Source organism: Brugia malayi (genome assembly GCF_000002995.4).
Source record: "Brugia malayi strain FR3 genome assembly, contig: Bm_v4_Chr4_scaffold_001, whole genome shotgun sequence".
Classification (NCBI taxonomy): Eukaryota; Metazoa; Nematoda; class Chromadorea; order Rhabditida; family Onchocercidae; genus Brugia; species Brugia malayi.
Window position 1 is genome coordinate 13,011,189 of NW_025062478.1, and position 27,444 is coordinate 13,038,632.

The following is a 27,444-nucleotide window of genomic DNA, read 5'->3' on the forward strand; positions in this document are numbered from 1 at the left end:
TTTTCGAAATAAAAAAGCAAAAATCTTTATTACTATCATTAATCAATTAATTCACAATAATAATTAATAAAATTTCAAGAAAAAAAAAGTCGTTAATCGTTAATCAATTGGTTATATCATCATAAAAGTAATAAATTTTTTCCAAAAAAACAAAACAATTTTTTTCTTTGTTTCAAAAAAAAAAAAACAAAATTATATTTTTGTTTAAATATTTAAAGCATTGACAGAAAAAAAAGAAAAATAAATGAATGAATGGTTTTGTGTTTATTGTTGAAAAAGCAAAAAAAAAAAGAAGAAATATATATATGTATGTATACACATATTAATGATTAATGATAATTCTTTGTTTAATCCCCCACAGAGATTGTTTCTTTCCTTAAAAGTATCTTTGAAAAATCAATTTAAGTTTTTTAAATGCTTAAATTTTATTCCGTTTTTTTTTTTTTTTTTTTTTTGTTAAAAGTATTTGTTGTCAACTTTTTTTGTGAATAAACTTGTAATTCAATTGTTTTTATTACAAAAAATTTGAAATTTGAGCTAAAACAAAAAAAAATAGATTTAATGAAAGCTTCTATAAATTTATTTTTTAAAATTATAATAATATTATTAAAGTTTCTTATTTTTTTCTAAAGAAAAAAAAAATTTTGTTTACTTAGTCAGTTTTTCTTTCATGTATTTTTATTTTTTCATTTCTAATATAAAATATATGCCCAAATGTAGTTTTAAATAATTATCATTATTTTTACTATTGTATCGTATAATTAACTGACATAATCATAGTACATAATCATGATCATAGTATATAATCGTCATTTTATCATTACATTGTTAAAGAGATATATGAATTATCATGATCAAAGAGAATTATCATGATTTTATTGTTAAACTAAGAAATCATAGCATAAATTGCTACTTTTATAGCTATAAATATCCAGAAAATAGTGATTTGTCGTAGTTTTGCAGTTGGAATACTACGATAATCGTTTTTTTTTATTTGTTATATTATTATTTTTTTAATTGTTAGAATAATTAGCATATAATTAGGTATTTATAACTTAGTCAATAAACCTGTCCGGTTTGTCAGTTGTATTTTATTTATGACCGAATGATTCATTGATTACTGTTACACTTCAAATGTTACATTTTAATATAATATAATATAATAAATAGTGATTAGGCCGTAATTCGGATACAATCCGGTTATTTTTTTGTATTTTATAACAAATAAAGCGCTGTATGTTTTTTTGCCTTTTTTGAAAACTTTTCATATTGTTAAATATATCAAAAAAAAAAAACAAAAAAAAAAAAAAAGAAAAACAATCGAATTGATATCATTTCATAGTTTTTATTAAATAAAACTTTATGAATATGCATAAATTTTTTTGAAAAATTAGTAAAAAAAGAAAGATATACTTATGTAAGTTAAATTTCAAATATTTTATTGTTTAAATAAGTTTGTCTTTGAAATTTAATGAACATGATAGTGATAGCTGTATAATAATCTTATCATATTTAATTTTGATGCAATGCTATCGAGATTATTATTATCTTTGGCATTCATTAATAGTGATAATGATAAGGATGATCTTATCTGATTCTACAATGTATTAATATTCCGATTGTGATTTAATGTTTTACTAAACTCTCATGTTTTTTTTTTCCAGTATTCTGTTTTTTTTTACTTTTTAATGGAAAGGAAAAACATAAGCAAAAGTTTAAATTCGTCTTTTTTCGAAAATTTAGGACATGAAGATTTTTTATAAAAATGCGCTTTATTGATTAATTAAAAAATATGTTAAATGATTAATTGGGTTTTTAAATTTATGTAAATACAATTAATATTAATTTTGATTATAATTTTAATTAATCTCGAATAATATTTAGATAGTTTATAATTGTGATAATAATTGAGGTAATGTCTGCTGATTCTCAAACGTTACCTTGTTCACGTCCGTTAGCTGATAGTCGTATTGAGCAAAGCTATCACTTGGATCAGTTACGATCAAAATTAGCTCGTCTTGATATGCGTGATCTAGTTCCACAATTGGTTGCACGACAAGTGTTACGCTCACAAGAAATGAGTGCAGTGTATTCTGAGGTTTTTTTTATTATATTTCTAAAGTTTTGATAAATTGTTAAAATATTTAAAAATGAAGGATATTTTATATTTTGTTTTCAATTATATTAACTATTATTTTATTCATTTGATATAAATTTCATAAATTTTTTGTCAAGTATTTTCATTGATAATTTTGAATTGAATTTTGTATTTGAAATTATTTTTCCGCTTTTTTTTTTTCTGACAAATCAAACAATAAAATGAAAAATTTCATTGCTTTTTATTAGAAAATTGAAAAATCTTAATTTTCTTCAATGATTTCAAAAATTGGTACAAAATTAAATTAATATTAATCTTTCAACAATTATACACTATATTCATATCTTTTTGTTTGCCTAAAAAATTTGAAAAGAAGGCGCTAAGCGTATGAAAGATTATCAGTTTATCATGTTCACAAACATAAATCTATAAATTTTAGTCATAATATTATATATTTGTCTTTATTTCTTTGTTTTTTAGCTAAAATGCAGAATTCTTTTCTTTGGGATTTCTTTTTATAATATTATAATTAAAAATAATTATTTTAATTTTTTTATTTTCTTTTGGTAATTGTTATCATTATCAAGAATAATGTGTTATGCAGGAAAAACGTGAAGATCAAGTGGACAAATTAATTGAAATATTGAAAACGAAGAATCATTGGCTTGGACCATTGATCGATGCATTGATAAGAAATGGACAAGCTACATTAGCAAAGGAATTATTGGCAATAAACAATACAAAAACCAACAAATCTACTTGATTTTCTAATTTTCAAAATCTTTTCTGATTTTATTTTAAATTATCAGCGATATGTAAGTGATATAAATGATATAATATGCTATTATTATTATTAAATAACAATAATAATTAAAATATTGGATTGAAAAATTTAAGAAAAAATGAAAAAAAAAAATTGATATATAGTTAACAATGGTTTCATTGCAGTTTTTCATTTCATTTTTCCCTTTTTTTTTTCTTTTGTTAGCATAAATGCATTTTTATTTTTTTTATAACATTGATTTCTTTTTGGCTTTAATTTCTTCAATTTGTTCTATGTTCAATTAAAAATTCATAAAAAATAAACAAATAAAAAACGAATATCAAATATTTTGACGAATTTATGAAAGGGAATTGCAAATTTTCGCTTACGTCAATTTTTCTCAAAATTTTGCACTTTTTTTTCGAAAAATTTGATTAACACAAAAATTAATTAATAATTGAAGAATTTTAGCAGCAATCTCTTCTCTTCTTTCCTCCATTTTTTCTTTTCTTTCTTCTTTTTTTCTAGAAAATTTTCTAATGAATTTTGACAAAAAAGAAAAAAAAAAGACTATCAATTTTTTTTTTTTCTTTATTTATAATTAGCTGTTCGCTCTGTTCTTGTGCTATTTACATCAATTTATGGCCAAAAATATAATTAATAAATTACTTGGAGTAAATCTGTTTATTGGGATGCATTATTTTTTATTCTACTAATAGATTTGTTTTTTTATATATTTGAAACTACCCACACATATCTAATTTAGAATGAATGAATCACTTTGATATTTTAAAAAATTATAAAATTGTATAGCAAATAGTTTTTCAAATAAATGTCACAAATAAAATGGTTGTCAAATTAAATGAAAAATTAATAATTTAATCAAATAGACAAAATAATTTTTGGCATTTTTTGCTTTGTTTTTTTTTTTTTGAAGCATTTATTCTTTTTTATGAAAATAAAACTTTTTTTGCAAAGATTAAAAATTACTGTTTAAGATAGTTTTTCAATTTAATAAGTAAAAAAAAATCATCGATGATTCATCAACATTTTTGACTTTTTTTTCATCTTGATAATATTAATAAACGTAAAATAGCGGAAAAAAAGCAAGAAAAAAGTATTAAAGAGGTTTTGATAACTTTCCAATAATTAATTATTTTAATTGTATTTGAAAAAAAAAAAAACAAACCTAATTGTATTTGTTTATGAATTTTACTCTTATTTCATTATGAAAACAGTCAAATCCAAAAGTTTCAAGAAATTGCAATTAATTTGGTTACAAATTCATTGGATTTTTAAATTGATTAATTTTATAATAGCAAAAATTATTCAAAGATAAAACAGTCATTTGTTAATTTTTTTTTCTTTCTTTCTGAAAAACATTAAGAGATAATGTTTCGTTTTAAAGAACTTTACTTTTGTATAATTTTCTGAGTAAAAAATTATTTAAAAAAAAAAAAAAATATTATTTTATTTTTCTGAAAATTTTTTTTTCAGAAATTGCAATGAAATTGCAAGATTGCATATTCAAAATATTACATATTTTGATGTAATATAACTATAATTCCATTTAGAAGATAAAATTTTGATATAGCAAATCTGACTTCATCCATTAAGAAATTAAATCAAATTTTTGTTGAAATCTGTCTGATGTAAAACGATACAAAATAGTAATTTTTTTGATAAAAATTTTGCATAAGAAAATTAGTAGCAATAAGGAACAAAGATAGCAATTATCAATAAATCGTCAAAGGAAAGAACATATATGACAATTACAAACAAAAATCACAAAGGAATACTATAAACAGCTTCGAATCTTAAAGTATAAGTAAAATGAAGCTATGAAATAACTATCATGTTTCACGATTCGAAGAAAAGTATGACTGTAAAGCAGAAACTTGAAGAAATTTATGTAGGAAAATAGTCTAGAATAAAATTTAGGCTTAATTACTTAGACTTAAAGACAGGAAAAATTATCTGATCACAATGGATACAAAACACATTCGATATGATTTAGCTGTAATTAATAAATTCGATAATTTTGAACAAGTAATCCCGTAAATTAGTAGTCGTTTGATTTATCGTTAATTTGTTCTTAATTTTTATTAGGTATCTGAATTTTTTCTTTTTAATAGCTGAATTTTATGAAAGCTTAAATTTTATTTTATTTTATTTTTTTAGAAAATTATGAAGGCTAAAAAATAATATTGTAAACAAAATGTTTATTCATTAAAACTGACGAAATGGAAATGAAAAAAGGAAGGTGGTTGTTGGATAAAATGAAATAAAATTTATCGCTACCAAATAATCAAGGAGAATTCTGGTGGAGGAGGAATAATTCATATTAAAATTATTCAATCAACAAGGACAAAAAAAACTCAGTTTTTGATACATTTAGTATTTCATTTTTTTCATTTTTTTTTACTTTTTTTTAAAACATACTATATTTCTATATTTCAAATAAATTTAATCAAATATATATTTCAAAAAATTTTTATATTTCAAATAAATTTAATATTTGAAATTGATAGTTTGTTACTTTGAAATTTCTAAAACAAACAATATTTTCGAGAATGAATTTAACAATTTGGATTACTAAATAGAGGACGGTGCTGTGGGCCTCATTGGCTCAGGGGCAGAGCGTCTGTCTAGTAAACAGAAGGCCGCTGGTTCGATTCCAGCATGAGGCAGTTGGGTCGAAAACGTCGCTTTTGCCAGCGAAATAATTGAATGATATGTCATTTAGCAATGAAAGAGTGACTGAATCCCTCTTTTTCGTGGGAAAAAGTCAAAAATATTGTTAAAGCATTGAGATCAGAAATAAATTTGCTAAACAATAGAAAATTCCATAATTCACTTTTTAGTTTTTTTTTTTTTTTTTTTTTTTTTTTAAAGGGAAATTTAATTTCTTGATAAATTTATATGCATGAAATAATAGATTTAATAATTAATATTCATTAGAATCATCCAACAAATTTTTCTTAAATTTATAAAATCTTCAATAAATGTAACTTATTTCTTTCATCTTTAATATTAAAGTTAAATGATTCTGATACACATTGATTTCGTAAACAAACAAAAAAAAAGAAAGACAAATTGATCCATTAACTTCCAAAACAAAATGAAGTTAAGAAAGAAGTTAAATATTAGTAATGCAATATTTAATTCAAAAAAATATGGTTTTCTTCAGAAAATATGAAAATAGATTATATATACATGAAACATATATATCCAGAATTTTTCCCTTCTTTAAAGAAAATTAAACTCTATGACATTTCCCTTCCCTCTAGTCTAACAATATCCGAACTCATATGTTATTGCTAATCTGTTCAATTCTGATAAAGTTTGATAAATGATAAACTTAGATTATTTATTTAAAGGCATATCATCACCCACTTAGACATATCGAACTCACTTAGACATATCGAAGTTTGATAAATGATAAATTTAGATTATTTAAAGGCATCGAAATATGAGTTCAACAAAATAAGCACAAATCGCAAAACAATTTCCCTCTTTAACCAAAATCTCTTTTTGCCGCTTATTTCATTGAAGATAAAGTAGGCTTAAAAAATCTACTTGAAATCTAAGATCTCCTTCATCTAAGAATGAATCTAGCTGTAAAGAAAAGTCAAATAGATGTAATTACAAAAGACTTGTCGTCATGTACTTTTGTATAGTACGTCACGTACTACGTCACATACTATACAAAAGACCGCCAACTTCAGTAAACCTTATCCTAAATACTATGACCTTTTAAATTTAGTCAATTAAATCAAACTCACGCATTGCTAATTTACGTTAACAATTATACAACTATAACTTTTCAAGAATGAACATTAGAATTGTTATAACAGGTCCTCAACTCTATGTACTCACACGTAAATCGAAAATTTAGGTTGAAAGTTGGAAAGTTAAGGAGAGAAATAACCAGATCACTAATTTAAAATAACATATAGTATGACTAAAATTATTGTTACAGATCTGGCGTAAGACAAGTAGAACCAACAAGCAGTCATCGTACAGTTTTTCAACGTTAGCATTATAATGAACTCTAACGTGAACTATACAATGACAATTGCAGGTTCCGTGTGTAGACACGCGAATATCAACTTTATTGACTGCACGGAAAATGATCACGTCATTTTAAGTAAACTAATAAACAAAAAAAAAACAAAAAACAAAAAAAAGATATAAACTCATGTAAGCACACAACATCAATTGGATAATTTTGCTCAGCTTTTTATAACTCTATCCTAGTTGTTGAGTAAGTCGTATTTACTCTCTTCTCTTTTTTATACATCGATGAAAAAAACACTTCAATTTTTTTGCAGAGAATTTTGCATTTTAACTTTTCAGAAATAAAATTGCAAATCAAACTAGCTAAGAGAGTTTGTGTTTTTGATCTGATTTTTAATGAGATAACTGAAGCAAAAATGACAAGTGTTGCACTAATATTATATCATATAGCGAAACATGACAACATGAGAAATTGGAAATTATGTCTTGTCAAAGAAAAGAAAATTTTTCGACTTATTCCACTGAATTAAAATTTAACTTCGCTAACAATTCTCTCTTAATGTTATAAAAAGTTGTTAAAAAAAAAAAAAATTTCGAAAGGAACGGCAGAAAAAAGACAATGTAGCAGTAGTATTATATGAAATTGCACTTCCTAATTAATCTTATTACTTATAAAACAAACAGAATAACAACCTTTTCATAGCACTACTAGTTAATAAATAACTTAATTGATCAATAGATGAAATGAAAATAAGTTACAATAAAACGCAAATTTTACCTATATAATCAGAGAAATGTTTCATTTTCCCAAATCGTAGATATTTATATCACTGGCGGTCGTTTTTCAAATATTTATTTTCAAATATTTCCATTAAATCACTTTTCCTCTATTAACTACTAATGGTCTTCACCTTGAACTCCTTAGTAAATGTTCAAAGTAGCTCCACTAAGTAAATTTTAATGTTATACTCTATATACAAACTAAAAAATATTGTAATCAATGAATCAACATGATATAGCTACCTAAGAATAACCAGAGAAATGTTTCATTTTTCCAAATCGTAGATTTCTAGTCTATTATTTATAGAAATTTTTTTTAACAGCAGAAAATATTTGGAAATTTAAAAATTACAATATTACTTTTGTCATTTTCATACACTCCGATTCAATTTTTTGATTTAGCAGAATACTTTGATGAATACACTGTAAACCAGAAAGTAAATCGAATGGTGAAAGAAGTATTTCACTCTCAGTTATTACTTAGAATGTAACAAAAACATGTGCTTTGCTATGCTAACAGATGTATAAACAATTGACTTAACAGAAAAAACAAATCATGTCAAGTAAAATAGTTCCATCTCAGATAGGTAAATAAACAAAGTACTAGAAACAAAAAAAAAAAAAAAAAAAAACATATTAGATCATTCATAGTTGTTACAGAGTGAATGTTGGTGACAACTGTTAAAAATAAATGACATTTGACATTCCTAACAATTTTACTTCATTTTCTTTCCATTTGCAAGGGATATTTAAAATGAGTAAGATGACCTGAAAAAGTATTTACAATAACGGAAAATGGAAATGCTTTTTAGAAAGAAATAAACTGCAGTACTTTAATCTTTTTCCAAAAAAAAAGAAAATTGAAATTAGTTTCTTTTTTTTTTTATTGTAGGTAACAGAAGAGGAAAAAAAAATATGCAAAGGATAAACTAACAAACTAAATCAATCATTTATTTTTAATAATATATTTATTTACAAAAATTAACAGTTCCATGAAATGACATTTCCAGCATATAACAAACATCAAATTCTTAGCAGTAATTCATTGTTGAATAATATTGTCGAGCATATGTATGTATTTATCGATGTCCTTCCATTGTTACTTCATATCAGTGTTGATTTGTTGATTCATCCAAAGGATGTTAGCCATCTAAGCTGAGATAATTTTGTGACTGTAGTATAATTTCTGAAGTTTCTTACCTTTTGACAAATCTATCAATATTGAGTAATATTTTTTTCTTCTTCATAGGTTGTCTAACTTAATACCAAGGTCTGCATGAATTATTCTAACCCACAACTATTAAACAGAAAACAAAGAGAGAGAAAAAAGAGCGAATACGAAGAGATCAATGAGATCACTAAATAAGCCAATACTATCTAGAAAGATGTAATTGTGGGGCACAGAAGTTCTTTTCTTTTTTTTTTTGGATGTTATAACAAAGTTCAAATATTACTAAGGATTTTAGGAAAAATTTCTGTATGTTATAAAATTAGAAGAGAATTTTTGCTAAACATATTAAATGGTTGTATTTTACATCTAAGTAAATAGTGGATAAATAGAGGAGCATTTTAGAGGACAAAATTGTCCCCTATATTCATATCTCATTAAATATTCTACAAAATTTGTCAATTCAAACCAACAAATAATTACATAAAATATAATCATAGCCTGATTTATCATACAAACTATGATAATCTCTTGCTAAAATATTTCGCATAACAAAATATAGTCGAAATCATTTGTATTAAGTTATGCAAGTTATAAGGAAAATAAAATTAACAATGTGTTAAATGAAATGTAATCAGAAATTTGAGATTTATGACTAATACTGGAATAATAAATGAAGTTAAGGATTTGAAAATGTTTCATATTCTCTAAAATTAAATGAAATTGCAAATAAATCTTGTGATTATTGTAAATTCAACGCTTTCCAAGTTTCAAAAGATTAAACAATTAAAATTTGCTGATATTGAAAATACATCGACATTGCAGCTAATATTGCCAGTATTGAAATTATTGGTACTGAAGTTGTCAATGCTAGAGTAATACAGTAATGATCTTCCGATGATAAACCTTCTGAATAGCACTAACAACAATTCACTACTGCTTAATGCTTCAAAAAATTAGTCTAAAAATGAATCAATTTATATCTAAAATCATGTCAAATCGGAAATGCCAAGAAAAGTAAGAAATAGCAGATAAACCAAGAACATAGTAAAAATTTTCAGAAAATTTCAAAAGAATGAGAAGGTTGGATATCAACTGTTATTACCAATTAAAATTGATTATATCTGAGATCATATAAAGCCCAAAATCTTTCCAAATTGTTTCGAAGTAAAGAACAACAACAAATTGTTACTTACATTACTAAAACATTAATTATAATGAACAGCTATAACTGAAGCTTACAGAAGTATAATTTTGCAGATTTTTATATGCATGGAAACAATTATCATCAAATGTTTTTCTCTACGATTGGCAATTTCCTAACTCAGCGGCTCACATGGCTAAAAACAAATTTTACAAAGGAATACAGAAAGGAAAGAAAAAACGAAAAATAAAAACAAAGGAATAAGAAAATCTTGAACCAATCAGAAGAATTAACTTTATATATATATAATATCCATTCTCAATAAGTTTGCATGTTTAAATAGTGAATGTTTAAATCTGAAATTAGTAGAATTGATTTTTTGAAATTTGAAATTCCATTCAGTTGTAAAGCAGAAAATAAGAACTACAGAAAGTATTTCAGACACAACAAGCAGTCAAATTCCAGAGTGATAGCTTGTAGGAAACAGGACTTCTCTGTATCAGTATATTTTGATGGCATTTGTCGTCTGGAGTATTGCGCCGCATATCGAATATCGAATAGCACTGATGAAACAGAAAATGATCAAAACAGAAGAAGTGAAATTCTAATAATGATGCGATCAGGAAGGCTAAATAATGATCAGGAAGGTTAAATAGTGATCAGGAAGATTAAATAATGATCAGGAAGGTTAAATAATGATCAGGAAGGTTAAATAATGATCAGGAAGATTAAATAATGATCAGGAAGGTTAAATAATGATCAGGAAGGTTAAAAAATGATCAGGAAGATTAAATAATGATCAGGAAGATTAAATAATGATCAGGAAGGTTAAATAATGATCAGGAAGATTAAATAATGATCAGGAAGGTCAAATAATGATCAGGAAGATTAAATAATTGCGACTGAAACAGAGTGCAATTATCCTTTCATTTCACTAAAACTGCACGTACATTTAGAGCGTCTCTTTATATTAAAGCTCGAGGCGCAAACTGGATATTAGTTTCATCCCTTACAAGTCGAGCATACTTCCTCTCATGCGTATGTCAAGTACCGCCCTTCTTCCAACAGGCAAAAGGAGCGCACTTATTCTTTCATCTCACGAAAACTGCATGTACGATCGCATTAAGGCATTCATGCATAGTCTCAAGAAGTGTTCGAGCACGGCGAGGATTTGACTATTAGTGCTATTCGCGAACATTTTAATATTATCGTTTGAGATGCAAACTGGGTAATAGCTCCCTGTGAACAATTCACTTCCCTTCTAATGTGTTAAGTACCGCTCTTCTCTCAGTTCTATACCTTTTATATTGCAGTAAATTCTCATTCTGCTTTCTGCAAGCAAATGGCTGGGGCAAATGGGTTTCTTATAGCTTTCCATGTGTGTTTGATATTTACATGCTTCAATTGAGTTGTCGTATCTTCTCTGAAGCAGTGAAACTGTGGAATATTCTGAATTATGTTGCCTTCTTCAAAGGTATTTCCACCTATAGCTATAGTTCAGTGTGTGAAAACTTAAAATTTTGAAAAAGAGCTATTGCTGTTATTTTCATTGTTTACTTTGCATTTAATTTTTATTTATGAGTAATATCAATTAATTGCAATGGCTCTTTTTTTTTATTTAGTGATTGATTATGATATAAAGCAAGAGATACAAAAATCTTTTCTCACAGTAAATAAGCCAAGTTGAACTTATGTAAATGGAGTATAAATGATATAATGAAGTGAATGGGAAAAACAAAACTGACATACCTTGCCTTGGGTTTGTCAGCTTTCTGAGGCTTTGGCAATTCATAAATTTTTAAAAGCGTAAGTAAGAAATTTTGTTAGTCTTAATTAAAAAAGCAGTAAATAGATTACTGATAATAGTAATAATAATAATAATAATAATAATAATAATAATAATAATAATAATAATAATAATAATAATAATAATAATAATAATAATAATAATAGCAAGTAAATGAATGAATTGCTCGAATTTTTAAACATTATTATCAATTAAAGTATTTGGTAATATCAATATTAAGAAATTTTTTTTCTTTTGTATCCATACATGCTCAAAATTACAGGTGTATCTTCTGTTGCACAGCTCATTACCGTTTACATGCAAAATTGATTTGCTTGCTAAATTAACCATACTGTGGATAGAAGTTTTCTCTTCCAACAATTTTCTCTCTTACATATATTGTTTTCGTAAAAAATCAATGATGCTAAAACTGGCAATTAATTATCTTTCTGTTTTCCCCTACAATTATCTTCTGTTATTGTCTTATCATTGCTATGATCTATTATTGATTTTTTATATTAGAATAATGAAATAGTTGAATTAAATAAAGTGATTCTTTATACTAGAATATATAAAATGGTTGAATTGTTTACTAAATATATAAAAGGGTTGAATTGAAGATTTTAATGATCACTTTATTATAATAATGAAAAAGAAACAATTACAGTGATGAAAATTTTGACAATCATTTTATCATGATACTGAAAAAGAAGCAATTACAGTAATGAAAATTTCAATTCTCTGTTAAATCATTCTCTGTTAGAATCATTCTCTGTTAATTAGAAAATCGCAACTATAAACCATTAGTCTTTGAATTCTTAATGGTAGAAGAATTTTAACACTGACTAATTTTTTTTTTTTTAAATCTGTTGAACGGGAACTTGAAACAGTATGGCTTTATTGTAGTAATTCTAGCATTATCTTTTAATGTTTTTTTATTCTATCGTCCGAATTGTTTCGAATTACTCGAACACCATTAGTATTAGGCGTTCTTTTTCTATTTTCTGAAGATGTTAACAATAATTAGCTATTAGAAATTCTTAATAATCATAATTAAAAAAATAAAATAAATTTAAATTTTAATCATAATTAAAAAATAATAATTAATAGCTAATTCTTAATAATCATAAATTAATTAGCTAATTTTTTCATTGAGTGAACGATATGTGTCGCATTCGTCATAACTATGAGAAATTTTGGTGTGTTCTAGCATAACATAAGACGGTAGTTTACTTTATCACTTATATCTCTCCGTCAACTTTTTGCATTCAGTTAATATTATTCAATAAATACTGAAACGATTTGGATCAGTCCAACATCTAATGCCGGTTTACTCAGTGAAATTCTGGTGCCGGTTCAATCAGTGCAGTTTAATGATAGCTAAAAGGACGCGCACTGTTTTAACACTACGATTCTATTCCAATGTTAGTTAATATGATGAAGGTCAAATAGTTGTAAAGATGGTATATTTTCACTATTGTATTGTTTACTTTTTCTGTTTTACTTTTTTTTGTATTATCACGTGTTTATGCAGATATTTCACATATTTAGATAGGAATATATCCATCTCATCATTACCATAAAAAGTGACTAACCTAAAAAGTGACGGAGTATAAGGGTGACGAATGCTTGACAGAGATGTAACTAATGTGACTTTGCTGTTTTATGTTAAATTATATGACTTTGCTGTTTTATGTTAAATTAAAAGACAGTAATCGTTAAATCGTAAATATGACGCATGGCGAACGCAACGAGTTTCATTTGCTTAACGAACAAATGCGCTGTTTTGAATTAAACGATGATTTGCTAATTCAAATCAAGAAAAAAAAAGTTAATACTGAAAAATGCATTGCACGAATGACAAAAGTGTGAAGAATATGACTCTAATATGCACATAAGATCAAAGATACCAATAATAATTTACCAATAAAAAAAGGAATAAGTAACAAAGAATTTGACCAACAGAAAATATAAATTTCTTCTCTTCAAAGTGCGAAAGCTTTAATGTTTCTTCATGTGTAATTTCAAGCCTAGTTTACTCTGCAAGTCTTTACTGCAAATAGTGCAGTGGTAGACTGGTCTACTATTCATGCCATGAATTGCCGTGTGAATGTGCAAATCGCTCTTTCGTACGTAACTTTTCCCGCATACTGGACAACTGTGAGGCTTCTCACCGGTATGAGTCATCATATGCCTTTCCATATTACCGGGATCATTGAAATTCTTTTTGCATATCCGACAACTGTACGGCTTCTCACCGGTATGGGTAATCATATGCCTTTTCATATTCGAGAAATTATTGAAAAATTTTTTGCATGTCGGACAACCGTACGGCTTCTCTGCAGTATGAGTCATCATATGTGTTTTCATGTTTGTTACTTCCTTTCGACATATATCACAACGTTGCTTCTTTCTCCTCTCTTTTTGCTTTGATAGTTCGATCTCTTCCATCAGTGATTCGATTGGAACGAGTTGTTGCCGCGGTTTAATTCCTTCATCACTCACTCCATCCACTGATAAGCCTTGCGATTTACTCCCTCCCTTTTTCAGTTTTGGAGCTGATAAGTCCAGAATTTTTGTTTGAAGCACTTGTAAACCAATCCTTTCCTCATCCTCTCCGCCCATTGATAAGCCTTGTGATCCATGTCCGTCATCTCTCACTTTTGATATTGATAAATCCAACGGTTCTGTTTGGTCCGTTTGCGCTGCCTCAAATGATATGGAATTATACTGTGTAAAATTTTAAAATTTCAAGGTATTGCAGCGTTGTTGTATTTCTCAAACTTTAAGTGGACTTACAGTGGTTTGAATATTGATCAATTGGAAGAAGAAGCAGAAGTAATAGATGAAATGCATGCCAATGAGAATAATTTGTTGCCAATTCTGAAAAAACATTCAAATTTACTGGACGGTGCTCACAAGAAATATCACCGCTGTGTTGACTAATGCGCAAAGTAAAAATGTCTTAGAGTAAATACTTTTCTAAGTATAATGGATTATTTACAAATTAATCATTGAAACTTTCGAAAAAGACAACATCCTCTGTCGAAATAAATGAAATAGAACTTACTGAATGAAATTTGTTGAAGAGAATTTGACAGAGACCACACGATCACTTCTGTTAGGTATTATTCGAGAATTGTATGTATAAATGCTCATTCAAATGGGAGTGGCAAACTACGTATATTGATGAACTTATGTCCACGTATAATAATATAAGTAATAAGAGAATTTATATTAGTATAACAAAAACAGTCAGTGTTTAATCCTTTGCATTGAATTGTTTCATTTTAGTTGCTATATTACATTGTTGGAAATAATTTATGCAAAACAGTTGCAACGTTTTTTGCACAATTTTATTTCGTTTCGATTCAATTTTTATAAATTTTCAAATCTTTGCAATATTGGTTAGAAGGGAAAAACTACATAATTACATCGCCTGCAATTGTTATAGATGATTTACATACGCTAAATGACTTCATCTAATATTTCGTTTGAACGACGTCTGTAAATTTTCTGATGCTTTATTTTAAATTTCCTAAAAAAAATTTTAATTTTCAAAAAATCAAAAAATTTAAGCGAGGATATATGTATAGTTTAATAGGTTATATTAATATTAAATTTTGTTAATCGATCATTTGCTATAAATTGAAAAGCCTTTCGCAGCCGTAACAATAAAAAGGCATTCATAATATTCTCCTTGTCAGTTTGAAATGATCATTGTGATCTATTTTAGACAAACCTAAAAAGTGAAGAATAAAAGTATGACCGAACACTTGACAGAGATGTAACCGATAATGTGACTTTGCCGTTTTACGTTATATTAAAAGACAGTAATTTTTAAATGGATTTCTCGTAAATATGATGGCGAACGCAATGCGTTTCATCCGCTTAACGAACAAATGCGCTATCTTGAATTAAGTGATAATTTGCGTACAAATTGCTAATTTATATCAAAATTTTATAGTTAAATATGTCAGTGCATTAAACGGTCGAATATGAATTGGTTGTTCTTTATATTAATGCATTTGTTACAAAATATACTTAACTGCATACTATGGTAGTACAACTTTCCTTTTTTATATATATTTAATTTTTTTGGTATGGCTGTTTGTTTTAATTAATTTTGACAGAAATTTAGAAGCAAATAAAGAAATCACAATGTTTGAAATTTTTATATCAATTAGTCCTTAAAAAAATTCGATACATTGAGTTGTTATAGGTTGTTTTTTAATAAAATGTCAAGGTTGTTTGACACTTAAAATTCCAGCATGTAAAAAAGTAAATCATAGAAATTGGAATAAATAAAGTGATTAAATTAAAAAGATTAAATCAAATGAAATACATGCTGCGTTGTGATTTCTTTACAAATGCAATGAGTATCATCTCAATAAATATGCTGAAAAACTTTTACGACATTTGCTAACATAATTGATGGAAGTGAGAGTTAATTGCTTTAAGAATATTTCAATCGACACAAACAGCTGGATAGGTATTTTTACCATTATCCAAACTTCAAAAATATAAAAAAATTCTGAGTGTGTATCTAATCAAGAAATTAAAAAATGTCATGTAAAAATTTTAAATTAAATCAAATTCATAAATCTCTTCCTGATTTTCACCTGTAATACTTTATTGATTACAATTAGTCACTCACTGATATAAATTTGACGCATTGTTGTAGATCGCATAATTATATAACTTTATGAAATGATATGTAGTAATTAAGAAGATTCTTTTCCAAAAGTTTATTTCATATTATTCATGCAATAATTGAGAAAGAAATACATACGAACAATTTCATTTTATTAGTAATTTAACACCAACGACAATTATTTGCAACTCCTTCGTGCATAGCACGCAAGGTTACATGCAAATGAAATTCGCGGATGAATTTAATACTGAGAAATGCATTGCACGGGTAACAAAGATGACAAAAGAGTGAAGAATATGACTCTAATATGCACATAAGATCAAAGATACAAATAATAATTTATCAATAAAAAAAGGAATAAGTAACAAAGAATTTGACCAACAGAAAATATAAATTTCTTCTCTTCAAAGTGCGAAAGCTTTAATGTTTCTTCATGTGTAATTTCAAGCCTAGTTTTCTCTGAAAGTCTTTACTGCAAATAGTGCAGTGGTAGACTGGTCTACTATTCATGCCATGAATCGCCGTGTGAATGTGCAAATCGCTCTTTCGTACGTAACTTTTCCCGCATACTGGACAACTGTGAGGCTTCTCACCGGTATGAGTTATCATATGTCCTTTCACATGCGAAGAGCGACTGAAATTCTTTTTGCATATCGGACAACTGTACGGCTTCTCTCCAGTATGAGTCATCATATGCTTTTTCATATTCGAGAAATTATTGAAAAATTTTTTGCATGTCGGACAACTGTACGGCTTTTCACCGGTATGAGTCCTCATGTGTCCTTTCACATACGAAGAGCGACTGAAATCCTTTTTGCATATGAAACAACTAAACGGCTTCTCACCCGTATGAGTCATCATATGTTCTTTTATATTCACCACTTCCTTTTGACATATATAACAGCGTTGCTTCTTTTTCGTTCTTCTTTGCTGCTTCGAAAGTTCCATCACTTCCACCGGTGTTTCGACTCGAACGAGCTCTCGCCGCGGTGTAATTCGTTCATCACTCACTCCCTTCATTGATAAGGCTTGCGACTTATTCTCTTCCTTTTTCAATTTTGGAGCCGGTAAATCCAGTCTTTTTGTTTGAAGCATTTGTAATCCAATCTCATCTTCTATTCCCATTGATAAGCCTTGTGATCCATCCCCGTCATCTCTCACTTTTGATATATATAAATCCAATGGTTCTGTTTGGTCCGTTTGCGCTGCCTCAAATGATATGAAATTATACTGTGTAAAATTTTAAAATTTCAAGGTATTGCAGCGTTGTTGTATTTCTCAAACTTTAAGTGGACTTACAGTGGTTTGAATATTGATCAATTGGAAGAAGAAGCAGAAGAAATAGATGAAATGCATGTCAATGAGAATAATTTGTTGCCAATTCTGAAAAAACATTCAAATTTACTGGACGGTGCTCACCGCTGCTGTTTGACAAATGCGCAAAGTTTCTAAATATAATGGATTATTTACAAATTAATCATTGAGTTCCGAAATCTTTCTCATAACTCGAAACTTCCGAAAAAGATAACATCCTCTGTCGAAATAAATGAAATAATAAATAAAAACTTACTGAATGAAATTTGTTGAAGATTATTGGAGAATTGTATGTATAAATGCTCATTCAGATGGGAGTGGCAAACTACGTATATTGATGAACTTATGTCCACGTATAATAATATAAGTAATAAGAGAATTTATATTAGTATAACAAAAACAGTCAGTGTTTAATCCTTTGCATTGAATTGTTTCATTTTAGTTGCTATATTACATTGTTGGAAATAATTTATGCAAAACAGTTGCAACGTTTTTTGCACAATTTTATTTCGTTTCGATTCAATTTTTATAAATTTTCAAATCTTTGCAATATTGGTTAGAAGGGAAAATACATAATTACATTGCTTGCAATTGATATGGATAATTTGCGCATGCTAAACGACTTCATCTAATATTTCGTTTGAACGACGTCTGTAAATTTTCAGATTTGCTTTGTTTTAAATTTCAAATTTTTTAAAAAAAATTTTTATTTCCAAAAAATCGGAAAATTTGAGCGAAGTGAAACAAGATATATTTATAGTTTAATTGGTCATATTGATATTAAATTTTGTTAATCGGTTCTTTGCGATAAATTGAAAAACCTTTCGCAGCTGTAACAATACAAAAAAACATTCATAATATTTTCCTTGTCAGTCTGAAATCTCAGAAGACTGCTACGCAAGTAATTTAATAAAGCAGAAATTTTAAGATTGGCCATTTCTTTCTTAAATTTTTTTTTGGTCACATTCGTTCATATTTTTTTTCAGACAGGTTCAATGTTTCGTTCTACATTTTGTATTTATTAGATTTATATAGAAGGTTAGTTTGATTGAAATAGATTAAAATTATTGGCATTGATCAAAAGTTACATGAAATAATGGCTATGTAACTGCAATGAAGAAAATAAAAGAAATGAATGCGATGTACTGATATCAAATGATTGATTTCTGATCCCTTCTGCGGGTACTCATATATGAAATGAATGAAGTATTCTATTTAATTTCCTCGTAATTTATAATGATCTAGTGATCACTGAACTGATTAGCAATCATTGTTCATCACAACAGTCAAAGCCATCATGAAAAATCGGTCAAGAACAGAACATAATAACTGAAGCTGTTGAAAAAATAGTGGACAATTGGACAATTGACCACAGTATTATTTTTTTTGCAGTATTTTTTAATTTAGCAAGCAAATCAATTTTGCATGTAAACGGTAATGAGCTGTGCAACAGAAGATACACCTGTAATTTTGAGCATGTATGGATACAAAAGAAAAAAAATTTCTTAATATTGATATTACCAAATACTTTAATTGATAATAATGTTTAAAAATTCGAGCAATTCATTCATTTACTTGCTATTATTATTATTATTATTATTATTATTATTATTATTATTATTATTATTATTATTATTATTATTATTATTATTATTATTATTATTATTACTATTATCAGTAATCTATTTACTGCTTTTTTAATTAAGACTAACAAAATTTCTTACTTACGCTTTTAAAAATTTATGAATTGCCAAAGCCTCAGAAAGCTGACAAACCCAAGGCAAGGTATGTCAGTTTTGTTTTTCCCATTCACTTCATTATATCATTTATACTCCATTTACATAAGTTCAACTTGGCTTATTTACTGTGAGAAAAGATTTTTGTATCTCTTGCTTTATATCATAATCAATCACTAAATAAAAAAAAAGAGCCATTGCAATTAATTGATATTACTCATAAATAAAAATTAAATGCAAAGTAAACAATGAAAATAACAGCAATAGCTCTTTTTCAAAATTTTAAGTTTTCACACACTGAACTATAGCTATAGGTGGAAATACCTTTGAAGAAGGCAACATAATTCAGAATATTCCACAGTTTCACTGCTTCAGAGAAGATACGACAACTCAATTGAAGCATGTAAATATCAAACACACATGGAAAGCTATAAGAAACCCATTTGCCCCAGCCATTTGCTTGCAGAAAGCAGAATGAGAATTTACTGCAATATAAAAGGTATAGAACTGAGAGAAGAGCGGTACTTAACACATTAGAAGGGAAGTGAATTGTTCACAGGGAGCTATTACCCAGTTTGCATCTCAAACGATAATATTAAAATGTTCGCGAATAGCACTAATAGTCAAATCCTCGCCGTGCTCGAACACTTCTTGAGACTATGCATGAATGCCTTAATGCGATCGTACATGCAGTTTTCGTGAGATGAAAGAATAAGTGCGCTCCTTTTGCCTGTTGGAAGAAGGGCGGTACTTGACATACGCATGAGAGGAAGTATGCTCGACTTGTAAGGGATGAAACTAATATCCATTTTGCGCCTCGAGCTTTAATATAAAGAGACGCTCTAAATGTACGTGCAGTTTTAGTGAAATGAAAGGATAATTGCACTCTGTTTCAGTCGCAATTATTTAATCTTCCTGATCATTATTTAACCTTCCTGATCATTATTTAATCTTCCTGATCATTATTTAACCTTCCTGATCATTATTTAATCTTCCTGATCATTATTTAACCTTCCTGATCATTATTTAACCTTCCTGATCATTATTTAACCTTCCTGATCGCATCATTATTAGAATTTCACTTCTTCTGTTTTGATCATTTTCTGTTTCATCAGTGCTATTCGATATTCGATATGTGGCGCAATACTCCCAGATGACAAATGCCATCCATGCTTTTTCATATAAATCTTCAAATCCATTGTTCATTCGATAATTTTATTGATTGCAGTCACTTAACAACAGAAATTTCAGAGCTTATCTGCATATGTGATTTCAAGTCGGGTTTAATCCAAAAATCTTTATTGCATACAGTGAAGTGGTAGGCAGGTCTACTCATTTCATGATGGGAAGTTAGCTAATGCTGTCATTCATTGATGGATTTACTGTTGAGTTAGATTGTCAAATGTTTTGAGTGAATGGAATTTTGAATGCAAATAGAACAACTGAAACAAAATTCCAAATGTGAATCGACAAATGAAATGAATGAATTTCGTTGTTATATGACCTTATGATATTCATGTTATTTATGCAATAATCGAGTGAACAATTTCATTTCATTAGTAGTTTAACAACAGCGATATTAATTTGCAAATTCTTTATGCATAGTATTCAGTAGCATGCAAGAAGTTACTGGCTCGTTGTGTAGGCATCGCTAGGCAATTTATAACAAAACAAATAAAAAAGTGCGAAGAATATAACACATAACAGTGAGAGAGTGTTATTTTAAAAACAAATGACAGAAGAACTGACTGATGGAAAACATAAATAATCAATAACAACGGAAATAGCAATGCAATGTATTTCTTCAAATTTAAAGTAAAAAGTAAAGCGTAAGCTTCAGTGAATCCGCATATGCAATTTCAAGCTCTGTTTAATTCAAAAATCTTTACTGAATACAATGCATAGGTTTGTTTATGACATGAGTTACCATGTGAGACTGCAAACTGTGTTTTCGGGTGTAACTTTTTCCGCATTTCGAACAACTGTACGGCTTCTCACCGGTATGAGTCATCATATGGCTTTTCATGTTACCGGACACAATGAAACTTTTTCCGCATCTCGGACAACTGTACGGTTTTTCACCGGTATGAATCATCATATGTTTTTTCATACTTTGGGAGTGAGTGAAATTCTGTTTGCATATCGAACAACTGTACGGTTTTTCACCGGTATGAATCATCATATGTTTTTTCATACTTTGGGACTGACTGAAATTCTGTTTGCATATCGAACAACAGTACGGCTTTTCACCGGTATGAGTCATCATATGTTTCTTCATATTCGAGTAATCATTGAAAATTTTTTTGCATGTCGAACAACTGTACGGCTTTTCACCGGTATGAGTCATCATATGTCCTTTCACATGCGAAGAGCGACTAAATTTCTTTTTGCATATTGAACAACTGTACGGCTTCTCACCGGTATGAGTCATCATATGTTCTTTTATTTTTGCCACTTCCTTTCGACATATGTCACAACGCTGCTTTTTTATCGTCCTTTTTTCTTGCCTTGATAGCTCGATCACTTCCACCGGTGTTTCGATTGGAACGAATTGTCGCCGAAGTTTAATTCGTTCATCACTCACTCCCTCCACTGACAAGCCTTGCGACTTATTTCCTTCCTGTTTCACTTTTGGAACCGGTGAATTTAGGGGTTTTATTTGAAGCATTTGCAAACCAACCTCTCCTTCATCTTTTCTTTCCACTGATAAGCCTTGTGATCCATCCCCATCATCTCTCAATTTTGATATTGATAAATCCAACGGTTCTGTCTGATCCGTTTGCGCTGTCTCAAATCATATGAAATTAAATCACACTATGCAAGATTACAAGTCTTCAAGATATTGAACGATATGTTATATTTTGTTAACTTTAAGTGGACTTACGGTAGTTTGAACATTGCTCAATTGGAAGACGAAAAACAAATAGATGAAATGCATGTCCATGAAAATAATTTCTTGTAAATTCTGAAAAGCATTCAAATGCTCATTGATAAATGAGCAAAGGATTTCTCCAAGAAATGTTTTTTTTTTTTAATTATATTAGACTATTTGCAAATTTATCATCAATTCCGAAAATCTTCCTTATAATTCAAAAATTTGAAAAGAGGTTACATCCTCTTTCGAAATAAATAAAGCAAAACTTACTGAATGAAATTTGTAGAAGGAAGTCTGACAGAGATCAGCCGATCAATTCTGTTAATTATGGTTGGAGAATTGTATGTATAAATGCTTATTCAAATGGGAGTGGCAAACTACGTGTACTGATAATATAGAATATAAAATATTTGCGCATAATAATACGAAATAGCAATCATTGTTTAATCCTTTATAACAAATTATTTCATTTCAAATGCTACATTGCATTGTTGAAAATAATTTTATGCAAAGCAGTTGTGACATTTTTTGTAATTTTATTTCATTTCGCTTCGATTTTTTCATGCATCCAAGTCTTTTGGATTATTAACGAAAGGAGAAAATTACATTGCTGCATCTCTTATAATTGATAATATTGATTTATAAATGATAAATGATTTCACCAAATCTTTCGTTTGGATTTTAAATTTTCAAATTTTCTTTGTATCAATAATCATATCTAATATGATTTGCTGAAGTTAGCTGTCAAATGAGTACCAATTGATAATTCCTAATACTTATGAACCTTTTAAATGCCAATCATAATGAAACTGAAAAGGAAAAAAAGACGGTGGTAAAGTTCTATCAATTACTGCATTGTGTCTGATTAGCATCACTTGAAATGCTGAACCGGAAGTTATCAGTTCGCCATCCATGGTTATGTAGCCAATAGAGATGCCTAATGGCTCCAAGCAACAAGCTCGGACTGGAACTATCTGCAATTCCACACCGTTAAATTTAAGGGCAGGCTTCAATTTGTTCTTATAAACAAGAATCTAATTTGTACATGTTTGCATAAGTCCTCGTGGCTTTCTTTAATTGAATTTTAAACAGATTCAAATAACAGGCAAAAAAGAATAAGTCAAATGTGAACAGTAGTTTATTCCAAGTATCAGCCGTGATTTAACATTGTTCCAATCGATATATGTTAAATACAGGAAGTTATCATCCATCATCCAAACATGGAAGATAATCTTTCTTCGACATATAAGGAAAGTTTCTTTCATCCTCTTTCTTCGACATATAGGGAAAGTTTCTTTACAGATTCAAATAACGAACTATTCGCTATCAATGACTAAATAAGTTAATGACTTAAAATGATATTTCATTCCATCAACTAAACAGACGATTTCGCAAAAAAAGAATGAATTAATCCAACCATCACTTAATGCCTAATAAGCAAACATTTAAGGTACTTAAAATCTATTCCAAAAAAAAAAACAAAAAGACGATGAAAAAGCTCATTTCGGAATGGATGAAACTGGAGAGGTGAGGGAAAAACTTACTCAAATGAGAAAGGTTTGTCGGACAAACTTAAACGAAAGTTTGTCATTATTACTACATTTCTTGAACTGCTTATTCTACACTCATACAAGCTTTTCAATTTCTTGTTTGCTCCTGACATTAACAAACCTCTCAAAAAAAAATCTCACGTAGTTGTAACTGACTTTTCAAAGAAGAGATTAACAATGAAATTCCATTTGTTTGATAGATTTGGCATTGCTGGCATTTTAAATATTTTAACATTCCAACGTCTGCAAACCATACATGAAAATATAATTCGCTTCACTGCAGCCTTTCCTTTCGAAAGAAGCTTTTTTTTTTTTTTAGAGAAAGTATATGAAATGTGTTTTGGAATTTTTTGTACAAATTAACAATTTAATTGGTTTGATTTAAATCAGCAGAAATTTTGAAGTTACTATTTTTTGTTGTCGTCATTTCGCTGGCTTTAAATTTCTAGATGTGTGCAGATGGCATCTAACACTGAAAATATGTGAAAAATTGGAATTGAAAAATTGATGATAATTGCCAATTTCAATTTTGTAATTTATTCCTATTGGAAACATAAAGATTGTAATATTCTGTCATCCATTAGAGTAAGCAATAACATCGATCATAGCTTCCCGCAACCTTGTGCAAGTATAACCATTAGGCAACTTTAATGGTTACATAAGCATAGATGTCGAACCGATAACTTCCGGTTCAGCATTTCATGTGTACTAACAGATATGGTACAACATTTATCGGAAGGAACCAACGTTGCTGATCACTATCAGTAGTTTGGACTTTACCATCTTTTTTCTCTTTTCTACTTTTATTATGCCTGGAATTTGAAAAGTTGATGTCTATTAGAAATCATTAATTGGTATTCATTTGGCAGCTATTTTCATCACGTGGTGTTATACACAATGACTGTATTTACACACATAACACAAAGCAAAATTGAAAATTAAGTTTAAAAATGAAGTCAAAACAAAATATTTGATGAAACATTTAACATTATAAATCAATATCACCAATATTTTAATATGCTATTATCATATCATTAATTATAAGAAACGCAGCAATCTAGTTTCCCTCTCTCATTAACATTTCCAAAGATTGGAAAATATGGAGAAAATAGTGCGAAATGAAATAAAATTTTAAAAAATGCCACCAATGCTTTGCATAAATTATTTTCAACAGTATGATATAGCAGCTGGAAGAAAACTTATTTAGTGTAAAGGATTAAACAATGATTGCTATTCATATCATTATGTGTAATATTTCATATTCTACTATTATTATTATTATACCCTATATTGTTTGTTATACATGGACGTAAGAGTTTGCACCCCCATTTGAATAAGCATTTATAGATGCAATTATCTAGCAATACCTAAAAAAATGATCGGATGTGATCGGCCTCTGTTAAACTCTCTTTCACAATTTTCATTCATTTATTTCGGCAGAGGATGGTACCTCTTTTCAGAATTTTAACTTATGAGATTTTGGGGCTCGATGATAATAATTTAGAAAAGTATTTGCTTGAAGAAATTTTCCCTGTGTGTATTTGTCAAATTTGAATGTTTTCCAGATTTGGCAAGAAAATATTTTCAGTGACATGCATTTGATATATTTCTTTTTCGTCTTCCAAGTGAGCAAATATTCAAACTACCGTAAGTCCATTTAAAGTTAACAAAATGTAACATAATGTTGCAATACCTTGAGAAATAAAATTTTACACAGTGTAAACTTTTTTTGCACACTATGTGCAGTAAAATTTTTTTATGCACAATTTTTTTTTATATTTTGCATACTATTTGCAGTAAATATTTTCAGAGTAAACACGGCTTGAAAGCGCACATTTAAACAGAAGAAATGCGCTCTGCTCTTTCTGTTGTTGATCATTTATATTTTCTATTGATCGAATTCTTGTTGCTTACTGTTTTTTTATTGATAAGTTATTATTACTGACTCTTTAATTAAATTAGCTAAAATTAATTTCAACATTTAAAAAAAAATTGAAATCATTTCTAATTGCAAATTTATTTAATTTCTGCATTGAAAGTTTCCTTTAAAGTTAATATTTAAAACTTTTTTTTCGCATGAATGTCAAAAATCCCTGTCAAAATATAAGCAGATCAAGTGTAAGGCAAATAAAAGTAATCAATTAAGTTCAAAAAATATTTATTTTTAAATGAATTATATTTTTCAGCATTGGTAGAAGTTAATTGAAACAGAATTAAGAAAAATTAAAACTTTTTCAACATTTAATTTATAAAAACTTTAAAAAGCTGTCAAAATTTCTTAAATAACCCTATCCAACAATTCTTGCATCAGGATTTGACAGTTCCTTTGATGTACTTCTTGTAACATCCATAGTGCATTTGTTATGCTGTGTTTTTCAATAACCAAGTAGCATATTTCGCAAATAAAACTATTTTACCAAAATTTAGTTTGTTCTACAATTACAATTTACCATTTTTTTGAAGGTCAGCGTAATTCCAGTAAATAACTTGCAAATTAAACATAAAAATACTATGATAAACTTTTTTGCGAAGCATTAGAGAGGTTGAATGAGAAAAAAAAATTATAAGTATGGTCTTAATGAGTAAATAGATCAATCATTCTTATGAATTTCAGTAGGGTGCGAGGGCAGTTGTAGGAATGGACAGTACAATAGGGTAGGCTATTGTAGGGTTAGGGTTCAATTTTATAGCTCTGTCACTTTTAGTAGTAGGTAGAATTGTGGGTTCCAGCTTTGCTAGCGCTTGTAGCTATAGGATTGCTGCTATCGCAATGACATTAACGAAAAAAAGGGAAGGAAAGACTTAAATAATAGCAGCAGCAGCAGCAGTACTGATGATCTCAATGTCATCAGCAAGTGTTGCTATGAGTTTGTCTTGCTGCAACCGCAAATGCTGCTATTCTTCTTGGTGTATTTGCAACTTGGTGGGAAATAGCAACGGTAGATTATTACTCAAAAGCAATGCTTGAAAAGAATCAAAAGTGGAGAGAGATATGAAGAATTATTTGCCTTCTCAAAGAGTTCAAAAGCCTATATAAAAGGCACGCATATGACATTTGCAGATATTTTCAATCCGCAGTAAATTGCAGATCTAATCAGTTACTTGAGTGTCAAGTAAACGATAGTCAGGTTGCTATACCAAAATAACATGGATTACAGCATTACTTTGCTTGATGAAAACAGTAAGCACATAGCACATTGCGAGCTACAAAGGAAAAAAAAAGCTTCCATAGTCTTTTTCGGTGGATTTTCATTCAATATGAACGGAATTAGAACAGCTGCTATTTAAAAATTTTGTCAAGAAACTCATATAGCATTTGTGTTATTTGATGGTTATTGGTTATTCAGGTGCTGATTATACTGATTACACGATGAGTGATTGGCAAAAAAATTGTGTTAGAGTAACTCGTAACGGCAAGCAAATAATTATAGGTTCAAGCATGAGACGGTGCCTGATGTTGCTCACTGCTCTCCAACTTTCAGAAAGAATTGCAGCACTAATTGGTGTATCGTCTGCTTCTGACTTTACTGAAGATTTAATATTCTATCAGTTATCC

General features: G+C 28.3%; 5 protein-coding genes and 1 non-coding gene across 6 annotated transcripts; 3 read left to right on the forward strand and 3 right to left on the reverse strand.

The window, feature by feature from the left end:
* Positions 1-1,915: 1,915 nt before the first annotated feature.
* Bm7324 (Uncharacterized protein) lies at positions 1,916-2,861 on the forward strand (the record flags this gene model as incomplete). Its single annotated transcript, XM_001894892.2, has 2 exons — positions 1,916-2,098; positions 2,703-2,861. 2 exons carry the CDS (start codon positions 1,916-1,918, stop codon positions 2,859-2,861), a joined length of 342 nt encoding a protein of 113 aa, XP_001894927.1.
* A 2,618-nt stretch (positions 2,862-5,479) lies between these two features.
* On the forward strand, positions 5,480-5,551 carry Bm14599. Its single transcript has one exon. It is a non-coding gene; the product is annotated as a tRNA-Thr (tRNA).
* A 4,245-nt stretch (positions 5,552-9,796) lies between these two features.
* Bm1366 (Uncharacterized protein) lies at positions 9,797-10,237 on the forward strand (the record flags this gene model as incomplete). The annotated part of the gene is made up of 2 exons (XM_043082591.1): positions 9,797-9,846; positions 10,090-10,237. The coding sequence occupies 2 exons, from the start codon at positions 9,797-9,799 to the stop codon at positions 10,235-10,237; spliced, it is 198 nt and encodes a 65-aa protein (XP_042938525.1).
* Positions 10,238-13,760: 3,523 nt separating this feature from the next.
* On the reverse strand, positions 13,761-15,241 carry Bm17849 (Uncharacterized protein; the record flags this gene model as incomplete). Its single annotated transcript, XM_043082592.1, has 2 exons — positions 13,761-14,468; positions 15,194-15,241. 2 exons carry the CDS (start codon positions 15,239-15,241, stop codon positions 13,761-13,763), a joined length of 756 nt encoding a protein of 251 aa, XP_042938526.1.
* Positions 15,242-16,833: 1,592 nt separating this feature from the next.
* On the reverse strand, positions 16,834-18,034 carry Bm17850 (Uncharacterized protein; the record flags this gene model as incomplete). Its single annotated transcript, XM_001894893.2, has 3 exons — positions 16,834-17,622; positions 17,713-17,796; positions 17,984-18,034. The coding sequence occupies 3 exons, from the start codon at positions 18,032-18,034 to the stop codon at positions 16,834-16,836; spliced, it is 924 nt and encodes a 307-aa protein (XP_001894928.2).
* A 3,314-nt stretch (positions 18,035-21,348) lies between these two features.
* On the reverse strand, positions 21,349-22,407 carry Bm17851 (Uncharacterized protein; the record flags this gene model as incomplete). Its single annotated transcript, XM_043082593.1, has 2 exons — positions 21,349-22,251; positions 22,348-22,407. The coding sequence occupies 2 exons, from the start codon at positions 22,405-22,407 to the stop codon at positions 21,349-21,351; spliced, it is 963 nt and encodes a 320-aa protein (XP_042938527.1).
* Positions 22,408-27,444: the final 5,037 nt, after the last annotated feature.